Source organism: Notothenia rossii, assembly GCF_949606895.1.
Source record: "Notothenia rossii genome assembly, chromosome: 10".
NCBI lineage: Eukaryota > Metazoa > Chordata > Actinopteri > Perciformes > Nototheniidae > Notothenia > Notothenia rossii.
Genome location: NC_136908.1, coordinates 9,954,710 through 9,978,745, shown reverse-complemented (window position 1 = coordinate 9,978,745; position 24,036 = coordinate 9,954,710). Strand labels below are relative to the sequence as shown.

The 24,036-nt window shown below is 39.0% G+C and overlaps 1 protein-coding gene across 2 annotated transcripts; it reads right to left on the bottom strand.

The window, feature by feature from the left end:
- Window positions 1-18,495: 18,495 nt before the first annotated feature.
- Window positions 18,496-20,946, bottom strand: LOC307023367 (uncharacterized protein). Of its 2 annotated transcripts, XM_079656596.1 has the most exons (4): window positions 20,564-20,946; window positions 20,353-20,470; window positions 20,064-20,237; window positions 18,496-19,899 (listed from the first exon to the last, which is right to left on the bottom strand). In XM_079656596.1, exons 2-4 carry the CDS (start codon window positions 20,404-20,406, stop codon window positions 19,267-19,269), a joined length of 861 nt encoding a protein of 286 aa, XP_079512722.1. In that variant the 5' UTR covers window positions 20,407-20,470; window positions 20,564-20,946; the 3' UTR covers window positions 18,496-19,266. The 2 variants fall into 2 exon arrangements, with proteins under 2 accessions (XP_079512722.1, XP_079512721.1); XM_079656595.1 differs by lacking the exon at window positions 20,564-20,946 and having other exon boundaries at window positions 20,353-20,512.
- Between the last annotated feature and the right edge of the window lie 3,090 nt (window positions 20,947-24,036).

The window sequence follows — 24,036 nt, the reverse complement described above, 5'->3', positions numbered from 1 at the left end:
CACATTTATAGCGACTTTAAACCTTTAAACACTCCCTGTTCCTGGTTTGAACAGGTTGCCACACCTTTGTTATGACACAGTGTTTTGGCTAGACATCAAAAGTTCATATATGTGGAGAGTAATGCTGCCGAGAGCACTTCTTCCGAGGAAAAATAATATTTACATATTTAGCATAGATGCCACTTGCGAAGATATCGAGGTATCCTTAGTTATAAATATCTTATTGTACATCCATGGTAAAAAGTATTTTAACTTTTGGAAGCAGCAGTGTGCACCGCCTGTCAGGTGACGAGAACAACCAATCACAATCCCTCCAGTCTTCCCTAATAACCTGTCTTTGGTATAATAAGAGTGTATTTATTTTACTGCAGGGGTCGACGTTAGCCAAACTTCAAGAACTTTACAGTGTTTCGACTTTATAGGACATTTTATGAGCTATGATCTGTCATACGATCAAAATATCTCCTCAATCCGTGAATCTACGGACCATTTGTTTTTCTTTATTAAAGAAGTAGCCTAAATGGAAGAGCGTCTGAGAGGAACGGTGATAATATTATAAACAAGGAGAATTTAGCGAATTCTATATGCTGCAGGTCTCCCTTGAAAAAGAGATCTATGATCTCAATGGGACCAATCTGATTAAATAAAGGTTTGAAATGAAATGAAATGAAGCGATCACAATGAAAATGGCCAAGACACACATTGAGTCCAGAAACTAATGTTATAAGGGCTGTAAATATAATAAGTCTATGTCTAAAATGGACAACATTGTTAGGAGATTTAAACTATACAGCGATTCTGGACTTTTGTTTTTTCAAATCAGCCCTCATTTTTTTCCTGCTATATTTGATGAGTGATAAAAATACAATTTGACCATTAATTCTTAATACATTTGATACTGTTTGACTTTGTATTATTAACCTATACAAACAATACATTGAAGTACTTTTACTGTGTATTTGTTGAGAAAGTCCCCTGCTGAGAACAAAATCAAGCTACTTCTGCTCAGTTTGATGAAGGAATTCTTTTTTGTTGCCAATAGTTCTTTGTGAGATTGATCCTGTTGGACTCAGTTCTACTGAAACTACCCCCACAACTGTGAAGTACTTTTAGTGTGTACTTTTCCAGTAATCCTCTGTCAATGTCCCCTCCTGAGTACAAGAATGCATGTATTTTGTTTTGTTTGCACAGTATTACATTAATGATCTGGGGGAAATGTTTTAATTATAAGCTATAAAGGTGTATACCCCTATAGAGCTCCTATTCTTCCCTTTAAAATATGGGAAATGATTCTGCGGACCACAGCACGCCTTCTGTCGTTGTTTGCTGTGAAAGAAACAGTCTGGCCTGTCAGAGGTAAAGGTGGTAAAAGACTTTGACACAAACATTAATTTACAACATTTTTTATTTAAGATGCCCTATTATGCTATTTGGGGTTTTTGCTTTCCTGTATGTGTGATATAGGTTTTTGTGCATGCAAATGGTCTGCAAAGGCTAAAATCCCTATGTTCCCTCCAGACGGAGTTTCTCTCCCACACACTCTGCATGAAACACCTCCGTTGGACTCATAATAACATAACATAATGACATCAGGATGTAACACTCACGCTTCTATTGGCTTGCGCTCCAACATCTTAGATTTGATAGACTAAGGGGCATCAGAGCCGACCAGCTAACCAATGAGAGCAGACTGGGCTCTGGTTTCAGACAGAGGGTGAAAAGAGGTGCTGCAGCACAGGCAGTATGAGAACAATAAAGAGCTTTTTGAACATTAAAGCATGGAGACATGTTACAGTAGAGACACTAACTACAAATATGAAGCCTGGAAGTTATAAGAATAGGACCCTTTAAAGACTGGTCGCTGATTTTAACTGAACATGGTGGTGCTGCCATCTAGTGATGCTTCTTTGCCACTGAAACAAATACTTTCAGGGAAAAAGTAAATCTGAGTTTGAATGTAAATCATTGGGTTATGTTTGACATAAAGCAGATGTGTACACTTGTTGATAAATGTATAGAAAAGTTGACATTGTTGTTGCTGTCTCTAGATGTTTTTGTGTTTGTATATGCAGCTTAAGATACTGGTTTGATTCACACCGTACTCTAATAGACCTTTAATTACTTTTTCAGTTGCAGGATATATGTGAAGTCAGCAAACACTTGAAAGGGCTTGTTGCCTGATCAGTCTGATGAAAGCCCATTTGATCCAAATTCTGTATGTTCTGTGTTTCTGAATTTCATCTCTGCTCGTGCACTCTTTTTGAATCATACTCACATATTTCAGTGCACTCAGCGGTGAAATGTAACAAAGTGCATTTACTCAAGTACTCGTAATTAATTGAAGTACTTGTAACAAATAAAATCCTGCTTCATACTTTTGCAGGAAAATTATGTTCTTATTACTCCACTATATTTATTTTACAGATTCAGTCTGTGACAAAGTTATGCAGAAAAGGAACTGAATTAATCTCCTTTCACGACAAGTGACAACGACTTCTCACTGTAGCTCTTTTCACGACACAGACACAGGTTGGTTCTTTGAAACGGGCCTTTATTTCTTGGGAGTTTTCATCCTGTAGCCTCCCCTATTCCGTTACGCCGTGAGAACTACAACACCGAAATGACACGTATACATAGCCAAACATATTAGCATATTGTGCTACACATATGAATGAAAATAAGAAAATGAAAACATAAAACAAATACCTCGTTGGCCGCTTGTCGTGAAAGGAGATTAATTTAGTTCCTTTTCTGCATAACTTTGTCACAGACTTCTTGTCACATTAAAACTTTATCACAGACTTCAGCAGAGCTTCAAAAAAGACGTCAACACACGTTGAGTTTTACAATGTAACATCAAAACACGCAGTACCAGCACATGAACAAACATTAGTTCCTAGGCACAAGAAACACATACGCATATCGGTTTAACATGTATAACAAACTGTATTAAATCATGCCATATTTAACGATTATAAAATAACATGAAATAAAGTATTTATCCATCTAATTCCACTATGAAATTAATTGCGTTATTCCTTTTAATTAAGGCAACTTCGTTACGTCATTTACAGCTTCTTTAAACATTTAGCTTATAAATGAACAATTTCAATCAATTTATAAATATATTATATATTAATTAAGCTATCCAGTAAGTCTATTGAATGATTGTGAGACTGACCGTTGAGCAGCCCGACCAAGCAAGGAGGCAGAGGCAGAACGTCCAAAAATATAACCCGACGTGGGCATTTATTAAAACATGAACATATTACACACACACAGCCTCAACCCTGCTGCTGCTGCTGCTGCTGTTCACGTGAGCCCAGCCTAAGGTGATTCAAATAAACCACACCTTTACCAAGTGCAACATTCAAGTGATGATCAGATATTACAGTACAGTACAATGTTGAATGCAGTACTTTTACTAAGGAATGTTTACAGACTTTGTTTCTGTTTTTACTGAATAATCTGAGTACTTCTTCCACCTCTGAGTGCACTGAGGCTTTGTTTGATGTTGTCACATGATAATGAATGTCACACTACCAGTTTGCTCACTTCTGACAGGTCGTTTTAGTTTGTTTAGTCAGCAGGGGTTCAGTTTTAATCATGAGCTTAAGTTGAATAGAGAGAAGAAATGTTTGATATTATGAAAGTGAGTGTCACATCCAGTAAATGCATGGAACATTGGTAAGGCTATGCATCGATCTGGACCTAGTGATCTCGCCATCTCATGAGCTGCTAAATGCCGAAAACTGTTCCCAGCTCCGAATGCAACCCACAGCAGTGATGTTGAGGGATTGGGCTGCTGTGACTGCCAGTTCTACCACATCCGTGTCAACTGTGCGTATTGGCACCTTGCTATAGCCTTCCTTCACACATCTCCTAGGTGCAGTAGGATGCAGTTATCAGCCTCCTCATGTGTGCATGGTGCAAATACGGATGATTTATTTGCCAGTGTTGAGGGCAGTCACACTGGTTGCCAGGAAGGAGAAGTGATTTGTTTGTCACTTCTTGCGAATAGAGATACTTGCTTACTTTCAATATCGACTGTACGATGAAGCATAATAAGCAAACCCTTTTTCCATCCTTACATCTGCTGTATCAGCTGTATTAAATATGAGTTATCCACTCATTTCATTATCCTGTATATGGAAAGATGTGCTTCTCTTTCTGCATTTTACACTTCATTTGCATCAGACAAAGATCTTCCAGTGCACTCGGGTTTCACTGCGCCCACACACAGTAGATGTTTAATGTTTCTATGTTGTTGTTTAAGACCAGTTTGTTACTTCTGACAGGGAGTGTTTGTTGTTTTTCAAGGTGACATGCAGGGAGACATCGTGAATGCAAAAGATGCATTCAAAAAGATGTGTCAATGCAAAAAGAGGAGGAAACAGAACTATCAGATGCAAAACTGAGGCGTCAACTAGGGACCAATCAGAGCAGACTGGGCTCTGGTTTCAGACAGAGGGTGAAAAGAGGTGCTGCAGCACAGGCAGTATGAGAACAATAAAGAGCTTTTTGACCATTAAAGCATGGAGACATGTCACAGTAGAGATACTAACTACAAATATGACCCCTGGAAGTTATTAGAATAGGACCCTTTAAAGACTGGTAGCTGATTTTAACTGAACATGGTGGTGCTGCCATCTAGTGATGCTTCTTTGCCACTGAAACAAATACTTTCAGAGAAAAAGTAAATCTGAGTTTGAATGTAAATCTTTGGGTTATGTTTAACATAAAGCAGATGTGTAAACTTTTTGATACGTTTATAGGAAACTTTACATTGTTCTTGCTGTTTTTTGTGTTTGTATAAGGGGCGCCGCCAGGGATTTTGGGCCCCATGAAAAGATGATCACATTGGTTATTTAAACATTTTTTTCTGAATGTTCTCAAATAGTTTGGGCCCCTGTCAGTCCCTTAGAATCGTCCTAACTTTTCACCCCCTTACGGCGCCCCTGTATGCACCTTAAGATATTGGTTTGATTCACACCTTACTCTAATAGGGCCTCTTAAAGGCTTTTTCAGTTGCAGGATATATGGGAAGTCAGCAAACACTTGAAAGGGCTTATTGCCAGATCAGTCTGATAAAAGAAGGGTTCAGTTTTAATCATGAGCTCATGTTGAATATAGAGAAGAAGTGTTTGATATGATGAAATGCTTTGAGTATTCTCTCTTTGATTTGTTTGTCACTTCTTGCGAATATACATGTAGTGGAAGAAATAAGTATTTGATCCCTTGCCGATTTTGCAAGTTTACCCACTTACAAAGAAAAGAACAGTCTATAATTTCAATGGTAGGTTTATTTTACTAATGAGAGACAGAATATCAAAAAGAATATCCAGAAATGTACATCATATAAGAGATATACATTCATTTGCATGTAATTGTGTGAAATAAGTATTTTACAGACCGGTTACATAAGTCCTCTTCCTTTAGGAAAGTACTCCTTATATCAACTTGTTACCTGTATAAAAGACACCTGTCCACAGAATCAATCAATCAGAATCCAACCTCAAGACTAAAGAGCTTTCTAAGGAACTCAGGGACGAGATTGTAGACCTGCAGAAGGCTGGGATTGGCTACAAGACCACCAGAAAGCAGCTTGGTGAGAAGGAGACAACTGTTGGTGTGATTATTCGGAAATAGAAGAAACACAAAATGGGGATCAGTCGCCCTCGGTCTGGAGCTCCACACAAGATCTCGCACTGTGGGGTATTGATGATCTCCAAAGCTTTCGTGATAAAATCCGCAGAATGGTGGAGGAGTCCAGAGGTTCATCTTTTTTAATTACATTACATGTCACTTGCTAGACGCTTTTATCCAAAGCGACTTACATACTCAATACTGTGGGCTATCCCCACAGGAGCAATTTGGGGTGAAGTGTCTCAGGGACACAACAACATGCTGACTGCAGTGGGGTTTGAACCTGTGACCCCCTGATCCGAACACCAACGCTCAACCCACTGCACCACACGCCTCTTTTAAGATGGAGTTCACTGATGATGTCTTGAAGCTTCTGTTTTATTTCATTTTCGTTCTCTCGCCCTTCCAGGAAAACAATCTGAAAATAATTTAGAAATTGTATCAAGCTGCTGTAATCCCTACAAGTAATTCACTGTGTCATACTTCATGTTTGAATATGTGCATAAAACTCTTATATTTCAGGATGATTTTAGGGGAAAAAGCAACTATATAAATAGAAGGATTGACAAACTGTAATCTTACCATGTCTAGCACACATGAGAATGGACTCCGTCTGGGTAGTTGGGTAGAGGACTTCAGTTGAAAAGGCAGAGGGCAGCAGTAGCTCAACGCATCGTACATCTTCTCATCAGTCACAATCTCTTCCGGTGAAAATGGTGGTTTGTTGATCCTTCCCAAAAAAAAGATGCTGTGAAGAATCTGTCAAAAAAGAGATGCCATTTTCAATGTGTGTAACTCGTAAGCTCTAGGAACTACCACGCCTTATACGGTTACATTATGTTATGACTGCCATAATAAGGTATTGTTATGGAAATGATGAAGCTTAATACAGTGTAATCATAATGAAATGTAACAGCTGTATCCTGGGGATGTCATGTAAATGTATGTGTGGTAAACAGATGTCTTTGGGAGGGGTTTTTATGACACTACAGGAAGAGAGATATGGTTATCTGTATATCCCATGGTTCTTTGTAGGGTGTGAGTTTTTGTGCCATGAGGCGCTAATATGAGAGGCCGTCTAGCTCACAACTCATACTTGGTCTTACAAACAATATCATTACACCACCAGAATCTTTCACACACAGTATCATTCCGTCTTTAACGCACTGTCATTCCTTCCTTCATTTACTATCATACTATCATACATAAATAACTATTCTCTCTCACACACAAAAACTAAATCTCTTAAACGCACCATCATACTCTCGTACACACACCAATATGGTCTTTCACAAACAACTATAATCTAATAGCACATTATAATAGTGTATGTGAAAGAGGATAGTAGTATGTGTAATCGGTAAACAATGTATGTAAGACAGAATAATAACCTATGTAAGATGGAATAGTATTTCATGTTAATAACAATAGTCATATATGTAAAACAGAATAGCAGTGAATAGCTTATAAAAGAGGTAATAATAGTTAATGTGAATGACTATATAGGCAGGGGTTAAATTGGGCCGAGGCTGTCCGGGGCTAAGCCGCGGCACATGGGACGATGCTCTGACGTCATCACCCTCGCACATTTGTCATATGTTTATAAAAAACGATATGTTAAAACTTTTTAGGGTTCATATGTGTTCATATGTTGACTTCACTTTAAAATAGCAGATCTCTGTGACCGGATATAGTTTTTACGGCTTAGTGACCGTCTCTTCCTTGGAGGAGCAGCATCGCCCGGACTCCGCTGAGCGCCGAGCTCCCCCCCCCTCGCACCATTAAAACAGAGCCCCCCCACATATCAAATCCCAATTCAACCCCTGTATGTATGTGTATAAAACAGAATGATAGAGTGTGTGCATAAGAATCGTTATGTGTGTGAGAGAGTATGATTGAAAAGGAAGTGAGTTGGAGTAAATTCTCAGTTCCTGATTGGCTCTACGTTTTTTGTTTGACGGACACTGCCCACAATGGCAGTAAGACTACTAGCCTACTAATTTTCACTATGCAACTTGAAGAGTAAAAGGGTCAAGTCCGACCAAGTCCATCAGATGCGGAACAGAGGCATCAACTGAGGCCCACTGAATTGAAAAACTTGTTGTGTAATACACCATTGTCGGTTACAAGACATCAGAAATACTGTTGCAGTGGTCAAACATTATTCATTAAAATAACACACTTTATTTTTTGCTTGGGCCTTTTAAAACAAATAATTTGCCCTCTTTCTGGAGGTTTGCAGATAGAATCAGGAACAAAAAGATTTCCTATTTCATAGTGATCCAGCCGAAAAAATTTAGCATAAACAGAGTTCATTTAAATTGAAAGAAGCTCATAAGTCCTCATAAAAACATTCAAAAAATGTGATAAAGTGAACGTCATTCTAAATTTCACAGAGTTCACACAACAATCAAAGTCTGGCCTCCTCCAAAGGAGCATTATATGTGCTGCTCTCTTGGACTTTTTGATAATACTTTCAGAGCTGACTGTGCACAAGCTCTACTGTTAAACCAAAGATAGAGACATCAGAATATATCTCCAAAATGTTTGTCTAAACATTTGTATTTATGTTTTATCTTGATTTACTACGGAGCCCTAAAGGTTCATGGAGGGAAAAAAAAGTATCGTGCGCGCAAGATAGTATTTTGTGCGAACGAGGAAGTATTTTGTTAGTTTCTCGTTCGCACAAGAAAGTTACCGGTGCGCCAAGTAGGAAGTGGAGCACAGAGGAGACAACCGTTTCTTTGCAGACTGTTATGTTTATGTGGAGAAATGGCATAGCATACGGTTTCCATTTTCACAGCATCATTCTGTAACACAGTCAGCTTAAACAGCAGATATGTTTACGACTTCAACGTGACTAAACTTTGACTATAGTATTAATGATTTGGATTGAAGTTTCCTAATTCTTATTTTCAATGTGATAGTGATAAGTGTGCTTATAACTTTTAGTCAACTTTTTTCTGGATTCAAACATAATAACTTCAGATACCTTTTAAGGTAATAAGAGTGTCTATGCTAAATCGGAGGACTGTCCTTTAATAGTTGATTCAACTCTTTACTTTTTCGGTATTCATGGGAAAAAGTCAAACTAAACCCAATGAACTGTTTTGAGAATCAAATAAATGATTCTTCTGTCCCACATTAGAAATGTCCCTTCAATTAGTTGGAAACTGTCCAGTTAAAAGAGGAAGTTTAGGGCTAGCAGCAACATTTGTATTGTTTGAGACTGGCAAGCTGAACACATTTTTTACATAATGAGAATCTCAAGTCTTGAGATATTTTCAAATATTTTGCATGGTCAGACTTTTAAAAAACAAAAAAACGGTGTGTTTACAACTTGATGTCTAGTATGATTTTGACCTTGACCATAGATAACAATAAGGATAGATGAGATGATATTGGATAACTTATTATTCTCTAGCAAATAATCACTTGAAGTGACAGGAGAAAAAAACAAAACAATGTATGAAGCTTAGCGTACGTTATTAGAATTGATTGTTAACGACATGATCAATACATCATTGCCTGCATGCTTCATTCAGACAGTTGACACACATTTGCATTTATATATTTACTGTTACACATAACAAGTAGCAAAGATAAAGCATGACATATTGATTTCCACATAAATAAATTCACAACACAGGATTAAAGTGAGATAATTTGTTTGAAGTTTAAGTTCTTGTGACTAATATCCAAAAAGATCTGTCTGGTCACTTAAAGAGCCTGTGACACGAACACAACAACTGTTGTGCAATGAAATAGTGGGCTACTAGTAATCTCGAACCTTCAGTTTAAAAAAGAAAAAGCGATACCGTTCCGATAAATATCAATAATTTCGAACATCGCGGGAAAATTCCTTCGACTCATTTTGAGGTTTTGGGGGAAGCCGGAAGTGACGTCGACGCGGGAACGCTTCACTGTGCGGCGAGAGAGCCAAACACGGACAAAGTGTGTGGTCATGCGTAGAAATGGTGAATTACTGAGTTTAGGCACGTTAATAATGTTTTAATGAAGTTGACTACAGTATATTCATATTTGTCAGTGCTTTCATGTCAATTCGGCGAACATAAACATAAATACTCGTGGTGAAGATGATGATTAAATTAGGATTAAAAATCGGTAGTGAGAGCTGCTGAATTTCCTCCCGTCGGATGTGATATAAAAACAAATCGATTATTTTTGTAAACTCAAGTGGATGAAACTACATTTATTAGTGCTTTCATGTCAATTAGGCGAACATATGATACATTAAATGATCGTGAGGATGATGATTTAAAAATCTTTTGTTTGAGCCGGTCTGCATTTCCTGATGAGAAAACAAACCTTAGCTTTTTGTAGTTGCAGTCAGTGGTGTAGTGGGCGTTGGACACGGGGGTACGCCATACCCCCACTTATTTGAAGCATGATTTCTTTTTTTAATAGTCTAAGGACAGAGGGTGTCGTATTGTCATACTGATATTCTGTACAAACCGTGAAGTCCACTGAGACAAATGTAACATTTGTGATATTGGGCTATATAAATAAACATTGATTGATTGGTTGATTGATTCATTGATTGATTGATTCATTGATTGATTGATTCATTGATTCATTGATTGATGGTTCAGGTAATCGTACCAGTCTTCAGGGGTCCTATGAGATATACATTAATTTGCATTTAATTGTTGCAACCAACAAGAACTCTGGCTCCCACAGACCGGTTAGAGAAGTGTTTGATATGATGAAATGCTTTGAGTATTCTGTCTCTGATTTGTTTGTCACTTCATGCGAATATACATGTACAGTTTAAGAAATAAGTATTTGATCCCTTGCCGATTTTGCCAGTTTAACCACTTACAAAGAAAAGAACAGTCTACAATTTCAATGGTAGGTTTATTTTACTAATGAGAGACAGAATATAAAAAAGAATATCCAGAAATGTACATCATATGAGAGATATACATTCATTTGCATTTAATTGTGTGAAATAAGTATTTGATCCCCCTTGCAACCAACAAGAACTCTGGCTCCCGCAGGCCGGTTACATAAGTCATCTTCTTTTAAGAAAGTACTCCTGATATCAACGTTACCTGTATAAAAGACACCTGTCCACAGAATCAATCAATCAGATTCCAACCTCAAAACTAAAGAGCTGTCTAAGGACCTCAGGGACGAGATTGTAGACCTGCAGAAGGCTGGGATTGGCTACAAGACCATCAGAAAGCAGCTTGGTGAGAAGGAGACAACTGTTGGTGTGATTATTCAGAAATAGAAGAGAGACAAAATGAGCATCAGTCGCCCTCGGTCTGGGGCTCCACACAATATCTCGCCCCGTGGGGTATTGATGATCATGAGAAAGGTGAGGGATCAGCCAAGAACTACACGGGAGGAACTTGTTAATGATCTCGAGGCAGCTGGGACCACAGTCACCAAGAAAACTATTGGTAACACACTACACCATAATGGATCAAATCCTGCAGCGCCTGAAGGCCCCCCCCCCTGCTGGAGAAGGCTCATGCAAGGCCCGTCTGAAATTTGACCATGAACATCTGAATAATAACGTTAATTTCTGTATTTCCGAAGATTTGCAGATAAAATCAGATACAAAAAGATTCCCTAAAGCCAAACTCTTTCATAGTGTACTTTTCCAGTACTCCTCTGTCAATGTCCCTCCTGAGTACAAGAATGCATGTATTTGGTTTTGTTTGCACAGTATTACATTAATGCTCTGGGGTAAATGTTTTAATTATAAGCTATAAAGGTGTATACCCCTATAGCACTCAATAAGCCCGTCTGATGACAGGTGGCTGTGAATATACCTGCTGCACTTTTCCTATTATTCCCTTTAAAATATGGGAAATGATTCTGCGGACCACAGCACGCCTTCTGTCGTTGTTTGCTGTGAAAGAAACAGTCTGGCCTGTCACAGGTAAAGGTGGTAAAAGACTTTGACACAAACATTAATTAAAACATTTTTTTTTATTTAAAGGTCTATTAAAGTATGGTGTGAATCTAACCAGTATCTTAATATGCAAACACAAAAACCATCAAGAGACACCAACAACAATGTAAAGGTTCCTATAAACTTATCAAAAAGTTTACACATCTGCTTTATGTTAAACATAACCCAATGATTTACATTCAAACTCAAATTTACTTTTTCTCTGAAATAATTTGTTTCAGATGCAAAGAAGCATCACTAGATGGCAGCAACACCATGTTCAGTTAAAATCAGCTACCAGTCTTTAAAGGGTCCTATTCTTATCACTTCCAGGTTTCATATTTGTAGTTAGTGTCTCTACTGTGACATGTCTCCATGCTTTAATGTTCAAAAAGCTCTTTATTTCTCTCATACTGCCTGTGCTGCAGCACCTCTTTTCACCCTCTGTCTGAAACCAGAGCCCAGTCTGCTCTGATTGGTTAGCTGGCCGGCTCTGATGCCCCTTAGTCTGTCAAATCTAAAGTGTCGGAGCGCAAGCCAATAGAAGCGTGAGTGTTACATTGTGATGTCATTATGTTATGGTAGTTAACAAAGGAGTCCAACGGAGGTGTTTCATGCAGAGTGTGTGGGAGAGAAACTCCCTCTGGAGGGAACACAGGGATTTTAGCCTTTGCAGACCATTTACATGTACAAAAACCTATATAACACTCTACAGGAAAGCGAAAACCCCAAATAGCACAATAGGGCCGCTTAAAGACTTTTTCAGTTGCAGGATATATGTGAAGTCAGCAAACACTTGATAAGGGTTCAGTTTTAATCATGAGCCTATAGAATATAGAGAAGAAGTGTTTGATATGAGGAAATGCTTTGAGTATTCTGTCTCTGATTTGTTTGTCACTTCTTGCGAATATACATGTAGTGGAAGAAATAAGTATTTGATCCCTTGCCGATTTTGCAAGTTTACACTTACAAAGAAATGAACAGTCTATAATTTCAATGGTAGGTTTATTTGACTAATGAGAGACAGAATATCAAAAAGAATATCCAGAAATGTACATCATATAAGAGATATACATTCATTTGTTTATTATTATTAATAAGTATTTGATCCCCCTTTCAACCAGCAAGAACTCTGGCTCCCACAGACCGGTTAAATAAGTAATTTTCCTTTAAGAAAGTACTCCTGATATCAACCTGTTACCTGTATAAAAGACACCTGTCCACAGACTCAATCAATCAGATTCCAACCTTAAAACTAAAGAGCTGTCTAAGGACCTCAGGGACGAGATTGCAGAAGGCTGGGATTGGCTACAAGACCATCAGAAAGCAGCTTGATGAGAAGGAGACAGCTGTTGGTGCGATTATTCGGAAATAGAAGAAACACAAAATGAGCATCAGTCGCCCTCGGTCTGGGGCTCCACACAAGATCTGGCCCTGTGGGGTATTGATGATCATGAGAAAGGTGAGGGATCAGCCAAGAACTACACGGGAGGAACTTGTTAATGATCTCGAGGCAGCTGGGACCACAGTCACCAAGAAAACTATTGGTTACACACTACACCATAATGGATCAGATCCTGCAGCACCTGAAGGTTTCCCTGCTCAAGAAGAACATGAACGGCCCGTCTGAAATGTGCCAATGAACATCTGAATGATTCAGAGAAGGCTTGGGAGAAGGTGACGTGGTCAGATGAGACCAAAATGTGGATCTTTGGCATCAACTCGACACGCCGTGTTTGGAGGAAGAGAGATGCTGACTATAACCCCAGAACACAATCTCCCCGTCAGGCATGGAGGTGGAAACATTAGGCTTAGGGGGGGGTTCTCTGCTAAGGGGACAGGACGACTTACTGCATTGAGGAGAGGATGTACAGGGCCATGTTTGGCCGATAGCCTCCTTCCCTCAGCCAGGACACTGAAAATGGGTCCTGGATGGGTCTTCCAGCCCGACAATGACCCTGAACATACGGCCAAGGCAACACAGGAGAGGCTAAAGAAGAAGAGCAGTTAGGTGATGGAGGGCCTAGCCAGTCTCCAGACCTTAATCCCATAGAAAATCTGTGGAGGGAGCTGAAGCTTCGAGAGGCCCAGCATCAGCCTCAAAAGCTTCATGATTTGGAGAGGACCTTCAGAGAGGAGTGGACCAACATCCTTCCTGAGATGTTCACAGACCTGGAGAGCAACTACAAGAAGAGTCTGACCTCTGTGTGTCCAACAAGGGTTTCTCCACCAAGTACTAAGACATGTGTTGCAAAGGGATCAAATACTTATTTCCCACAGTTACATGCAAATACATTTTTATATTTTATATAATGTCAATTTATGGATTTTCTTTTTGATTTTCTTCCTCTCACTGTTAAAATAAACTTACCATTAAAATTATAGACTGTTAATTTATTTGTAAGTGGGCAAACCTGCAAGGGATCAAATATGTGTTTCCTTCTCTGTAGATACTTACTTACTTTCAATATCGACTGTACATACAGATGAAGCATAATAAGCAAACACTTTTCCATTCTTACATCTGTTGTATTAAATATGATTTATCCACTCATTTCAGTATGTATGGAAACACATGCTTCTCTTTCTGCCTTTTACATTTAATTTGCATCAAACAAAGATCTTCCAGTGTACTCGGGTTTCGCTGCGCCCACACACTGTAGATGTTTGATGTTTCTATGTTGTTGTTGTTGACGACCAGTTTGTTACATCTGACAGAGAGTGTTGTTGTTTTTCAAGGTGACATGCAGGGAGATTTTCGCAATGCAAAAGATGCCTGCAAAGAGATGGGTCAATGTGAATAGAAGAGGAAACAGAAATATCAGATGCAAAACTGAGGCGTCAACAAGGGCCCTCTCTCTGAAGCTTTCGTGATAAAATCCGGTAAAAATAGATTCAGATCAGATGCGGAACAGAGGCATCAACTGAGGCCCACTGAATTGAAAAACTTGTTGTGTAATACACCATTGTCGATTACGAGACATCAGAAATACTGTTGCAGTGGTCAAACATCATTCATTAAAATAACACACTTTATTTTTTGCTTGGCCCTTTGAAACAAAAAAAGTGCCCTCTTTCCGAAGATTTGCAGATAGAATCAGGAACAAAAAGATTTCCTAAAGCCGAACTTCTTCACAGTGATCCAGCCGAAATAATTTAACAGTTCATTTAAATTAAATGTGGCTCATAAGTCCATAAAAACATGTGAAAAAGTGAACGTCATTCTAAATTTCACCGAGTTCACACAACAAACAGGAAATAAGTATTTGATCCCAAGTTTACCCAGTTACAAAGAAATGAACAGTCTATCATTTCAATGGTAGCTTTATTTTACTAATGAGAGACAGAAATCAAAAAGAATATTGAGATATGTGCATCATATAAGAGATCCCCCTTGCAACCAACAAGAATTCAGGCTCCCACAGATCGCTTACATAAGTCCTCTTCCTTTAGGAAAGTACTCATAATGTAAACTAGTTACCTGTATAAAAGACACCTGTCCACAGAATCAATCAATCAGAATCCAACCTTTCCACCATGGGCAAGAACAAAGAGCGGTCTAAGGACCTCAAGGACAAGATTTCCCCTGAGGTCCTTAGACCCTCTGATGAATTCACATGGCTGGAATTGGCTACAACACCATCAGAAAGCAGCTTGGTGAGAAGGAGACAACTGTTGGTGCGATTGATCGGAAATAGAAGAAACACAAAAATAGCATCAGTCGCCCTCGGTCTGGGGCTCCACACAATATCTGGCCCTGTGGGGTATTGATGATCATGAGAAAGGTGAGGGATCAGCCAAGAACTACACAGGAGGAACTTGTTAATGATCTCGAGGCAGCTGGGACCACAGTCACCAAGAAAACTATTGGTTACACACTACACCATAATGGATCAAATCCTGCAGCACCTGAAGGCCCCCCTGCTGGAGAAGGCTCATGAAAGGCCCGTCTGAAATTTGACAATGAACATCTGAATAATAATGTCAATTTCTGGATTTCTGAAGATTTGCAGATAGAATCAGGTACAAAAAGATTCCCTAAAGCCAAACTTTTTCATAGTGATCCAGCCGAAAGAATTCGAAAAATGTCATAAAGTGAACGTCCTTTAAATTTCACCGAGTTCACACAACAATCAAAGTCTGGCGTCCTCCAAAGGAGCATTACATGTGCTGCTCTCTTGGACTTTTTGATAATACTTTCAGAGCTGACTGTGCACAAGCTCTACTGTTAAACCAAAGATAGAAAAGTCTGAATATATCTCCAAACATTTTTGTCTAATCATTTTTATTTATGTTTTAACTTGATTTACCTCTGGTTTCCATTTTCACCATTCTGTAACACAGTCAGCTTAACTAGCAGATATGTTTACGACTTCCTACTGAATATACCTTTAATGAGCAAATACTAAATTAAAAAGAGAAAGTATGTTTTAGCTATAACCAAAACAAAACGTGACCAAACTTTGACTATACTATTAATGATTAGGTTTGACGTTTCCTAATTCTTATTTGCAATGGGATAATGTGCTTATAACTTTTAGTCAATAACTTTGTGATAACAATAAGTTCATGTTTCATAACACAGAGGATTAAAGTGAGATTTGAGTTTAAGTTCTTGAGACTAATATCAAAAGAGATCTGTCTGGTCACTTAATGAAAAAGGACCATAACAATTATACCTATCAATATATTCAATATTTTCCCTTTTTCATCATCAACTCAATCAAATCAATTCTACAACTGTGGGTTGTATAATTGAATATCCTGTGTAAGTCCTTCAGGCAAACATTTCCATGAGATCTGCCCTGACCCTCTCTACAGCCGTCTCTCTGATGTCATCTGTGAACTTCTCAGGATTTGGTCGTGCTTGCTCCCTAACTTCTAAATCATTTTTAAACAAGTTGCTCACACTTTCAACCTCAGCACAGTTGCCATAGGGAAACGGTTTAGGTTTCAAACCAAACAAATTCTGACATGATTTGCAAGGAGGCATGGTCACTTTCTCCCCCGTGAAAAGTTTAAACGTCTGGCAACGGCAAAGTGTAATGGCTCCATCAAAACCCGGATGTTCAATAACTGTCCCAGTATTCAAGACAGGACGCAGAAATCGTGATACGGCAGAAATCAGGCGACATTCTGGACATGGAGACCCCGTAGTGCCTACAGACTGAGTTTTGGTTGTTCATGTTCTGAGAGACACAGAAGGCGCGGGAGACCAGATGCTTTTGGTTTAGCGGTCTGATGATCAGATTTGTTTTCACTCACTTTGTAACGCACTGTGCTTTTTTCATTCTTACATCTGCTATACCAGCGTGTTTTAACCACTTATCTTACTCTTTATTTATATAGCACGTTTCAACACAATTGCTTTACAATTAATGAAAACATTACGGGTCCGTAACAGTTGTAAATATGCAGTGGGGTTTATTTGTAAATCATTTAGTATAATAACACACATTCTGTGTTTTATATTTAGTAATTTTGTGTTCTTCATTTATTGAATGTTCATTCCCTTGCCTGACAAGGTAGGAGATCAGTGGGCGGAACCTCTGAAGTGTTGTCGCTCTGTAAACGTTCCATGTGAGAGGAGTCACTTTGAAGGATACCTAATATAATACTGATTTGTTATATCTGTTGTCAGGTAAACAACAAAGGTATCAAACGGAGTAGTCACACAGACAAAAGCTGTTTTATAATTGCATAAAACCACGTCCCTTAGCTGTGATATAATGACCATACACCGCGGCCTGTCGTGAGCTATTGCTTAAACATACAATTCATCAGTAGAAGACGTCTACGGCAAGTGCCCTGACAAACAACTCAATAATTAATTATTTACATGATTGTCCTTTGTGTAACTCTCTATTTTTCTAACATTAGACTTCCTACTGCATAGTCCTTTAATGAGCAAATTCCCATTAAAATCAGAGTGTGATGGGAAAGTGAGGTTTAGCTATAAATAAAATGAAACTTGACTTAACTTTGACTATAGAATTGATGATTTGGATTGAAATGCCCTAATTCGTATTTCCAATGTGATAGTGATAAGTGTGCTTATAACTTTTAGTCAATAACCTGTCAAAACGTTGTGATCACGATAAGGTCATGTTTCATGTAAAGTGGAAAAGTATCTAATTTGTGTAAAAAATCTTTAAACATATTGGATCAAATGACTATGTGTAATTCTCATGAATCTACAGAGAAATATCGATCACTTTGAGTTGTTCTCCTCAGCAGAAAAAAGCCTCACAAGAGTATTGAATGAGAATTTCAGGATTGGTTTTACCAGGAGGTAATTGATGTGTTTCTCTGGATTCAAACACAATAACTTCAGATATACCTTTTAAGGTAATAAGATTGTCTAGGCTAAATCGGAGGACTGTAAATGTAATAGTTGGTCAAACTGCATATTTGCACTAAGCATGTTTCCGTCGTTTTACCCCAAAGTAAACAGATAATGTTGTCAAAGTATATTTTGAGCCTTTAATGGAGAAACATGTATCAGGATGACAATTGATGATCTTTACTTGTCCGGTATTCATGGGAAAAAGTCAAAGTAAACCCAATGAACTGTTTTGAGAATCAAATAAATGCTTTCTTCTGTCCCACATTAGAAATGATCAATTATTTGGAAACTGTCCAGGCATGCAACAAGTTAAAAGAGGAAGTTTAGGGCTAGCAACATTTGTATTGTTTGAGACTGGCAAGCTGAACACATTTTTACATTATGGATGTTGTCAATGACTTTAAGAGCCAATACATGGTCAGACTTTTAAAAAACAAAAACACAGTGTTTCCAACTTTATGTTTAGTAGGATTTTGGCATTGACCATGATAGATAGTAGAGATGATATTGGAGTACTTATTATTCTCTGGCAAATAATCACTTGAAGTTGCAATGGAAAGCAAAAAAAACAAATATGAACCTTATACATTATTTTTATTGAATTTTTAATAATATGATCAATACATCATTGCCTGCATGCTTCATTCAAACAGTTGACAAACATTTACATTTATAAATTCACTGTTAAACCTATCAAGTAGCAAAGTTAAAGAATGACATGTTGCACCCATTAGAATGGTTTATATGTTTTTGTTATTTTGAACAATAGATGGCGTAATGTGGCAACAACACATAACTAACTGAGTTAGTAGCTGTCTTTTATTGATGTTTTATCCTATATATTACCTGCTGTTGTTTTATGCCTTTTATTCTACATTTTAGTTGTACTGTGAATTGTGTACTGTACTGTAAAGCACTTTTTACATCCGTGTTGAGAAGGGTGCTATATAAATAAAGTTTTACTTACTTATAACTGATCTCCTGGCACAGGTGTGATTGATCGTGACTGGGAGAGCAATAGTTTTTTTAACGTGTCTGTGAACACGCTGTTTTTCTTTGTAAATAAAACATATTGAAAGCTAAAAACTTCTTTGTACATGGAAATTGCAAGCATCCAATTAGTTTACCCAGTTTAACCAATCCCCCAGGGGATATTGAGTGGCAATAGTCACCACAACATATTTGAATGAAGAACAGGAATTTCACAAGAGGATCAAAATGAGATGATTTGTTTGAAGGTTAAGTATTTGTGAATAATATCACAAGATATCTGTCTGGTCACTAAATAATAAAAGACCATGCTAAATAGACTTATCAATATTTAATGTCCAATATTTCCCCCCTCCATTTACTCGGAGGGGTTGTAGAATTCAAAATGACCTTTTGATTTAAATGTGTTCGGCAAATTCTTGAGTACATCCCTGACACTTTTCTTCGCCTTTCTCCTGTTTTCATCTGTGAACTTCTCAGATGTTGGTCGTGCTTGCTCCCTAACTCCTGAATCATTTTTAAACATTTTGCTCAAACTTTCAACCTCAGCACAGTTGCCATAGGGAAACATCTCCTCATTACCTCCACCCAAACCAAACAACCTCACACAGGATATGCAAGGTGGTACTACTGCTTCTCCCTCGTGGAGGCTATACGCCTTGCACCTTACATGCTCAGGCAGTTTGATGGTTCCATCAAAATATGATTTCTTGCTCTTGTTTGGATTGAAACTCATCACTGCACCAGCAACATGATTGTCCCAGCTACCAGGAAGACAGGACGCAGCAACCATGATTTGCCCAGGAAACTTGCCAGAAGTGGACATGGAGACCCCGTAGTACTTTTCTGAGTTTGGGTTCTCCGTGTTCTGAGAGACGCAGATGGTGGAGGAGACCAGAGGTTCATCTTTTTTAAGATGGAGTTCTCTGATGATCTCTTGAAGCTTCCGTTTTATTTCATTTTCGTTCTCTCGTCCTTCCAGGAAAACAATCTGAAAATAATTTGGAAATGTTATCAAGCTGCTGTAATCCCTACAAGTCATTAACTATGTCATACTTCATGTTTGAATATGTGCATACAACCCTTATATTTCAGGATGATTTTAGGGGGAAAAGCAACTATATAAATAGAAGAATTGACTAACTGTAATCTTACCATGTCGAGCACACATGAGAATGGACTCCTCCTGGGTAGTTGAGAGGAATAAAGTTCAAAAGGCAGAGGGTAGCAGAGCCTCAACGCATCTAACATCTCGTTGTCATTCAAAATATCTTCCGGTGAAATTGGTGGTGTGTTGATCCTTCCCAAAAAGAAGATGCTGTGAAGAATCTGTCAAAAAAGACATGCCATTTTCAATGTGTGTAACTGTAATGCTCTATGAAAGATGCATTATGCCCAAAAAACACATAATTTCAAAAGTTCATAAAAGCCACATCATACATACCTCATCTACTAACTGTTTAGTTCGATTTTCACTGGAGTGGTTCAGCTGCATCATTTTTTTGATAATCACATAAGCATTTCTTCTGAAAGGGTCTGTCCTCTCCTCAAATTCTTCTTGTCTATAATAATATATAGTCAGTATTAAGTTGTTTTCAGTCATTTTAAATGCCAAGTCAGTATTAGTGTATTGTTCAGGGAATCAGCGTACTCACCTCTGCTCTCTAGAAGCCTAGTGAGAATTAATACACGACACATTAAACCATGATTATAACACATTTCACTGACAATAGAAAGTAAATTAGCAATGTAGAATTTATTCAAAAATACTTCAAATATCAGCAAAGGAAAGCAGTTGAAAGCAGCTACTTACCATTGTAGGTCAGGAGTGAATGAATGGAAATAAATGAATTTAGTGATAAGTGTGCTTATAACTTTTAGTCAATAACCAAAAACTATTTAGTCAAAACGTTGTGATAACAATAAGGTCATGTTTCATATAAATGGGAAAAGCATCTAATTTGTGTAAAAAATCTTTAAAGTATAATCCCATAAACATATTGGATCAAATGACTTTGTGGAATGCTCATGAATCTAAAGAGAAATATCGATAACTTTGAGTTTTTCTCCTCAGCAGAAAAAAGCCTCTCAAGAGTTTGAATGAGATTTTGAAGATTGGTTTTGATGTGTTTCTCTGGATTCAAACACAATAACTTCAGATATACCTTTTAAGGTAATAATTGTCTAGGCTAAATTGGAAGATTGTCCTTTAATAGTTGGTCAAACTGCCTACTTGCACTAAGCAGGTTTCCGTCGTTTTACCCCAAAATTAATCAGATATTATTATCAAAGTATATTTTTAACCTTTAATGGAGAAACATGTATCAGGATGACGATTGATGATCTTTACTTTTGAACTGTGTTAGATTAGCTTTCTTCTGTCCCACATTAGACATTTCCCTGCAATTATTTGGAAACTGTCCAGGCATGCGACCAGTTAAAAGAGAAAGTTTGGGGCTAGCAACATTTTTGTTGTTTAAGGCTGGCAAGCTAAACTCCTTTTAAACATTATGGAAAGGCTAATTTTCAACCTCACCTGAGAATCTCAAGTCTTGAGATATCTTTAAATATGTTTAGGTTACTTATGACTTCATAGTCAGTTTTAAAAAGAAAAGAAACAGTGTGTTTACAACTTTATGTTTAGTATGATTTTGGCTTTGACCATGATAGATAGTAGAGATGATATCGGAATACTAATTATTCTCTGGAAAATAATCACTTGCAATGGAAAAATAAAGTGAGAAATAAGTAATAACACACAACACATTAAACCATGATTATAACACTTACATATTTCACTGACAACAAAAGGTAAATTAGCAATATAGAATTTATTCAGAAATACTTCAAATATTAGCAAAGGAAAGCGCTTAAAAGCAGCTACTTACCATGGTTGGCCAGGAGTAAATGAACGGAAATAAATGAATCGTGTTTTGAACTACCACGCCTTAAACGGTTGCATTATGTAAAGGCGGGGCAAGGCAAGTATGGGATTAGTTTTGTGTCATAAAGATAAAGCAACACTTTCTCAGAATCAAGCAAAACTAAGAGTTTAAGAGAAAAAAAAACTGTGTCAAACTATAAGTCTTTTTTCTTTGTTTTAACATACGTTTTCTTTTGCAATTCTCTTTGCTTCTTTCTCAATGATCAGACTTTTGCCCTCGCTGCAGCTCACTCGTTTGTGCTCCTTCATTTTTTGTTTTCGATTCTGACACAAACGTCCCAGGTGGGCGGGACTTTCAGGGGTGTGTCCCCATTGGCTACTCAGTTTTTGAGTGACAGCCCACTACACCATAGATCATACAGTGCAACTCATGAGTCAAGCAAAATAAATGTAAATAAAAAAAATAAAACTATAAGTTGCAAACACATCATTTGTGTAATCATGTAAACTATAAGTCTTTGTTCTCTGTTTTAACATATCTTTTCATTTTTTGTTTTCGATTCTGACACAAACATCCCAGGTTGGCGGGACTTTCAGGAGTGCATTCCCATTGGCTACTCAGTTTTTGAGTGACAGCCCAGTCCTCCGGCGATTGTACAGTGCAGCTGCGGTAGCTGAGCATGGACAGAAGACCCCCAGAAGAACCAGCATTTCAATTATTATAATACTACAAGTGAAAATATATGTAAGTATTGATCATTTGTGTTGTTTGAGCTGTACTATACGGCGGGACAGGCGGCCCCGTTCGTCGAGGAGGAAGACGACGACGAAGCCTCGTTGTCTGGTGCTTCCGGGTCCGGCACCCAGGAGGGTCAGCCACACAGGTCTAAGCGTCAGGACCCTAACCCTGCGGTGATGACCATGGCGGCAGAGCGTGTAGGCCTACCGCACCACTGCCACCGAGGCCGGTAAGCCTCCTTCGTCAGGGGTTCTACAGCCCGGTGCGTCCGGCGCAACCGGCCTTCGTTTCGCCCCCGTTGCCAGATATCTGGCAATGTGTGGAGGCAAAGTGGTGGCAGCCACTAAGAATGAAGGCTCCAGTGGCAGGTTTGTCGGGAATCCTGAGGGTGCAGGGCCGCTCGGACATGGAGTGTCTCGGCGTGCCCCCCCTTGATGAGAGCCTGGTGGCTCATCTGCTTCCACAGGCAGCCGGATGGGCGGAGGGGTCTCCCTGGTCACCCCTCAGCAGGACACACCCGCCCCCCCCGCAACTATTCGGACCGCTGCATTGGTCAGATGAACAATCTGACCCACGGTGTGGCCGCCGCTGCTGGACGTGTGATGTCCCTGGCCACAGTGGCGTCACGTGTGGTTGGGACTCACTGCGCTGTCCAGGAAGGACCGAAAGGATCTCCTTGGGGCCCCCGTATCCACAGAGGGGCTCATTGGATCGATTACCTCGGTCACACAGCGCTTCAATCGGCTAGAGGAAGAAAGGGTGCAGCTCAGCCGCATGCTGCCGCTGGCTCTTCCTCGCGCTCCTCCTCGCGCTCCTCCTCACCCCTAGATTCCACCGGGTCCGTCTGCTTTGCGTTACGGCCGAGTTACGGCCACGTTACGGCCGGGTTACGGCCGAGTTACGGCTGCGCCGCCGCGTTACAGCAGCGCCGCAGCGTTCGCAACGCTCGCGACCACCCAATGGGTGCTATTCCACCAAACGCGCCATGTTACGGCTCAGCAGCGTACCAGCGCTGGGCTCCGCTCAAAATAGGATGCAATTTTATTTGCGATGTGAGGCGTTGCGGAGGTGCCGGTGTTCCGGATTAACTGGTTTCCCCGTTAACTGGTTTCCCGAATAACTGGTTTCCCGATCAACTGGGGCACAGTTTACATACATCTTTTGGTATATTTGGCTCGGTAGGAAGACTTTGATGCACATTCTGTCAAGATTCTTATGTTATGTCACGTTTGTAGTTTTGTATGTTTGGGTTTATTTTGCTCTTCTCCCTGTCTTGTTTTCTTCCTGGTTTATTGTCTGGTCCTTTTCCCTGTGTTTTTCCTCCTGTCGTTAGTTTCCCTAGTGTGTCTAGTTGTCTGATTGTGTTCACCTGTGGCCCTTGTGTTTCTCCTCCCCTGCCCGGCTGTTTCTCGTCTTGTGATTACCCCTCCCTGTATTTAGTCTTGTCTTTTCCTGTGTTCAGTGTTGGTTCGTCTTTTGTTTGTGAATGAGTTCATCGGTGTGTG

Excerpts from the sequence above, each read along its gene's own strand:
- LOC307023367 (XM_079656595.1), bottom strand. The coding sequence starts at position 20,511 with ATGACTGAAAACAACTTAATACTGACTATATATTATTATAGACAAGAA. Across the intron at positions 20,238-20,352 it reads CTAAACAGTTAGTAGATGAG|ATTCTTCACAGCATCTTCTT; the intron begins GTATGTATGATG and ends CTTTTTTGACAG. Across the intron at positions 19,900-20,063 it reads TCTCATGTGTGCTCGACATG|ATTGTTTTCCTGGAAGGACG; the intron begins GTAAGATTACAG and ends AATTATTTTCAG.